The sequence below is a fragment of the Otolemur garnettii genome, unplaced genomic scaffold (assembly GCF_000181295.1).
Source record: "Otolemur garnettii isolate 467f Iridium unplaced genomic scaffold, OtoGar3 scaffold00022, whole genome shotgun sequence".
NCBI lineage: Eukaryota > Metazoa > Chordata > Mammalia > Primates > Galagidae > Otolemur > Otolemur garnettii.
The window spans coordinates 2158172-2162962 of record NW_003852417.1 but is presented as its reverse complement, the minus strand read 5'-3'; the positions used below and the strand labels follow the sequence as shown (position 1 = coordinate 2162962).

Sequence of the window (4791 nt, the reverse complement as noted above, 5' to 3'; positions counted from 1 at the left end):
TGGCTGTGACGGGGCGTGCAGTGCAGGTGAGATGGCTGTGACGGGGCGTGCAGTGCAGGTGAGGGTGGCTGTGACAGGGCGTGTGGTGCAGGTGACTTGCTCCTAAATGAGATGGGGGTGGCCGTGACAGGGTGTTCAAATAACAGAAGCTTGAACATGCACATACTTTAGAAGCAACCAGAGAGTGTACATGTGTGTACAGTGTGTGTGTTTACCTGTGTTATTTGTCATAGTATGAAAATACTTTCTGGAAAGCAGTGGGACATTATGTAACAAATCCTTATTCTTGCATGCTTTCTGATACTTAGTCCCACAGTTTAAAAGGTATTTCTTAGCAGAGACATACAAGAAATAGTTTAACAAGGATGTTCATGACTACATTCTTTTTTTTTTTTTTTTTGAGTCAGAGCCTTAAGTTGTCACCCTGAGTAGAGTGCTGTGGCATCATGGCTCACAGCAACCTCCAATTCCTGGGCTCAAGCGATTCTTCTTCCTCTGCTTCCCAAGTAGCTGGGACTATAGGCACCTGCCACAATGCCCGGCTATTTTTTGGTTGTAGTCATCATTGTTTGGTGGGTCCGGGCTGGATTCGAACCTGCCAGCTTAGATTTATGTGGCTGGCGCCTTAGCTGCTTGAGCCACAGGCGCTGAGCCATGACTACATTCTTTTATAATAGGAAAGTATTGAAAATAAAGTGGGATGTAAATGAGATGGCTTGTATCTGTGCAAAAGAATAGTATTATAGAATACTATTTAATGTGGGCTGGGTGCAATGGTCACATTTGTAATCCTAGCACGTCAGGGGACTGAGGTAGGAGGTTTACTTGAGACCGAGAGTTCGAGACCAGCCTGGGCAACATAATGAGACCCTGAATCTTCAGGAAAAAAAAAAAAGCCAAGTATAGTGGTATAATCCCAGCTACTTGGGAGGCTACGGTGAGAAGATGGCTTGAACAGATTTTTGAGGCTGCAGTGAACTGTGTTCACACCACTGCACTCCAGCCCTGGTGACAGAGCAAGAGTGTGTCTCAAGAAAAAGGAGGGGAGGAATATTACTTACTGAGTCAGGTACCGGTGTGAGCCTGTAGTCCCACCCTACATGGAGGTGGGAGAGGGAGGATAGCTTGAATCCAAGGAGTTCAAGGTTGGCCTGGGCAACATAACATAGTGATTCTGTCTCAAAAAAGATTAAAGAAAAAAAGTGTTTTTGGAGGAAGTAGGTCACAAATTAGAAGGTTCTCTATATTTTTATATTCATTTTAGTGTCCACTGATAGATCATTGCCTGGCTTAGATATAAGAGGGGGAGGCCCAGCACTTGTAGCTCAGCAGCTAGGGCACCGGCCACATACACTGGAACTGGTGAGTTTGAATCCAGCCCAGGCCTGCCAAAGAACAATGACAACTACAACCAAAAAATAGCCAGGTGTTGTGGCAGGCACCTAGTCCCAGCTACTTGGGAGGCTGAGGCAAGAGAATCACTTAAGCCCAAGAGTTTGAGGTTGCTGTGAGCCATGATACTGTGACACTCTACTCAGGGTGACAGAGTGAGACTCTTGTCTCAAAAAAATAAAGTAGGAAGGGGAGGACCTTGGCTGCCTGGTTAGCCATTGATTGCCTGTGGGTCCCTGTCCTTTTTTTTTTTTTTTTTAAATTAATGGAGTTCATTAAATGAAAACTGAAATGTTTTAAAATGACCAATCTTGTACTTACTCTACTGAAGTGTGGCATTGATATTGCCCTATCCACATTAGGAAGGGACTGCAGGTGGTTCCAACACCAGGGGAGTCTGATGACAGGAGTGAGTGACTGAGCCAGGAGGTCTCTCCATGGTCTTCACGTCACTGTCCTATAGCTGAAGCATTTGATGAGGAGCTGTTGTTTGAGTTGAATTGTCCCTGTCTGCTCTTTCTCTGCAGTGATAGGAACAGTCCTTGCTGTAAAAACTGTCAGTTTGAGACTGCCCAGAAGAAGTGCCAGGAGGCTATTAATGCGACCTGCAAAGGCGTGTCTTACTGCACAGGTATGTATCTCCTTGCTGCTCTTGCAGTTCTATGGCTCAGCTGTATATTGTCTGTTTGAAAAACAAGACTATATTTTGTTCAGGTGAAAGCAACTTGTTTTAACCTCACTTGCAGAGTTGAGTTTATGGTACTCCTGAGTTGGCATTGGTGTGTGTGAGACCCATTTTTGTTTATTTCTCTCTTATTCTCATCACTTTCCTTCTCTTTCCCCTCACAGACATCCTTTCTACTCTGGTTAGTGTATAGCCTTGAAAGATAAACGGTGTTATTCTGTCTGTGTATGTCTTAATGTGCCAAAGTGGTATTCTGCTTTAGATCTACTTGTGAAGAATTCAGTGCTATGTTTTTAATTCCTATCTGTGTTATGCCGCACGTCTCTGTCTAAATATCTGTGTCTGTATGTAGCTCATCGTGGGGCACCTGAGCAGCACTCAGTGATGGGACTTACTGCATTCTGCTGATCCATTCCAAGGGAGAGATCCTGGGTTGCCTTCCTCTCCTTGACAGTGTAGATGGGACTCTAGTTAACATCCTGCTATCTTCAGGATCTGAGTAAGAGTTTCCCCGAGTGCATGCCGAGGAGGGGGTTGCTTAGTCACAGAGGCAGGGGCAGCATGGTGGGTCGTTTGTGCCTCGGGGCTCTTGCATCCCCATGTCCCAGGCCACACTTGATGTTACCTAGCTATCTTAATTTTTCCTGATCTGAGGACTGTAAGGTGATTTTTCATTCTTTTTTTTTTGAGACATAGTCTCACTATGTCACCCTCCCCATACAGTGCCGTGGCATCACAGCTCACAGCAACCTCAAACTCTTCAGCTTAAGGGAGTCTCTTGCCTCAGCCTCCCGAGTAGCTGGGACTGTAGGCATCTTCCACAATGCTTGGCTACTTTTAGAGACAGGGTCTCGCTCTTGCGCTTAGGTTGATCTTGAACCCATGAGCTCAGTCGATCTGTCTACCTCAGCCTCCCAGAGTGCTAGGATTACAGGCCTGAGCCACTGTACCCAGTCTTGATTTCTCATTCTTACTTACATTTTTCTCAACCATCTCTTTATATTTTGTGGGTTGTTCAGATTTCCCCTGTGAATAGCCAGTTCATATACTTGGTTCATGTTTTAAATTGGGTTACATTTTTGCTGCTGTGGATTTAGAGGAATTCTTGTATAACAATCCGTTTGTTGTTGTATGTACCTCACCCTTGTCTGTTTCCTTTTTGGAACAGAAATCTTTAATTTTAATGTAATTAAATGCATCATTTTGTTGTGTGCATGTGTTTATTATTATTATTATTATTTTCTTTAGAGACAGAGTCTCTATTGCCCTTGGTAGAGTGCTGTAGCATCACAGCTCACAGCAACCTCCAACTCCTGGGCTTAGGCTATTCTCTTACCTTCGCTTCCTGAGTAGCTAGGACTACAGGCACCCACCATAATGCCGGGCAGTTTTTTGTTGCAGTTTGGCCGGGGCCAAGCTTGAGACCTGCCACCCTTGATATATGGGGCCTGCGCCCTGCTCAACTGAGCCACAGGCACTGCCCCCAGCTATTCTGGGGCCAGGTTTGAGACACATCACCCTTGGCATATGAGGCCAGCGCCCTACCCACTGAGCCACAGGTGCTGCCCATCCCAAAGAAAAATTTATTTCTGATTTGTGGACAGTTACAAAGATATTTTCCATAATGGCTTCTGTTAGCTTCAAAATTTTTACTTTTACATTTAGGACTTCAGTCTATCTGTCCATATTGATTATGCATATCTTCTGTAGTTTTGTCAGTTGCTGTAAAATTTCAAAGCTATGTTATATTGGGTAAAGAAATGGACACATTTCTTTATATCTTCTTGGAGAGCTGCTGGTCTTCAGTATAAATGTGTTTCTCTTTGACCCTTGTGATGTTTTCTTGACTTAAATTGTCAAAAAACAGTATTCAGGCTCCATACCCATAGCTCAGTGGTTAGGGCACCTGCCACATACGCCAAGATAGGTGGGGTTGAACCCGTCCCAGGCCTGCTGTACAACAATGACAACTGCAACAAAAAAATAGCTGGGTGTTGTGGCTGGCGCCTGTAGTCCCAGCTGCTTGAGAGGCTGAGGCAAGAGAATTGCTTAAGCCCAAGAGTTGAAGGTTGCTGTGAGCTATGATGCCACAGTACTCTACTGAGGGTGACATAATGAGATTCTGTCTCAAAAAACAAAACAAAACAATACTCAGTTTGCTACCTCAGGTTTTTTGTTCATCTAGTATGTCTATTCATTCTTAGATTTTTCACAATTTCTGTCTCACTTGATTTTATTTTATTTATGTATTTATTTATTTATTTATTTTGAGACAGAGTCTTACTTTGTTGCCTCGGGGTGTCATAGCTCACAGCAACCTCTAACTCTTGGGCTCAAGCGATTCTCTTCCCTCAACCTCACGAGTAGCTGGGACTACAGGCGCCGGCCACAACTCCCAGCTATTTTTAGAGATGGAGTCTTGCTCTTGCTCAGGCTGGTTTTGAATCTGTAAGCTCAAACAATCCGTCCACCTCAGCCTCCCAGAGTGCTGGGATTACAGGTGTGAGCCATCACACCCAGCCCAATTTGATTTCATTTCATACAAATGATCTTACAATACATGGTGTCTCTCTCTCTCTCTTTTTTTTTTTTTTTAGAGACAGAGTCTCACATTATCGCCCTCGGTAGAGTGCTGTGGTGTCACAGCTCATAGCAACCTCCAAATCCTGGGCTTAGGTGATTCTCTTGCCTCAGCCTCCCAAGTAGCTGGGACT

The 4791-nt window shown here is 44.5% G+C and overlaps 1 protein-coding gene across 1 annotated transcript in view; it reads left to right on the top strand.

The window, feature by feature from the left end:
* The window catches only part of ADAM17 (ADAM metallopeptidase domain 17), a 74593-nt gene that overhangs the window by 54836 nt on the left and 14966 nt on the right, over positions 1 to 4791 (top strand). Inside the window, 1 exon segment of the mRNA XM_023511807.1 lies at positions 1920 to 2023. Within this exon segment, the coding sequence (XP_023367575.1) occupies positions 1920 to 2023 (104 nt within the window).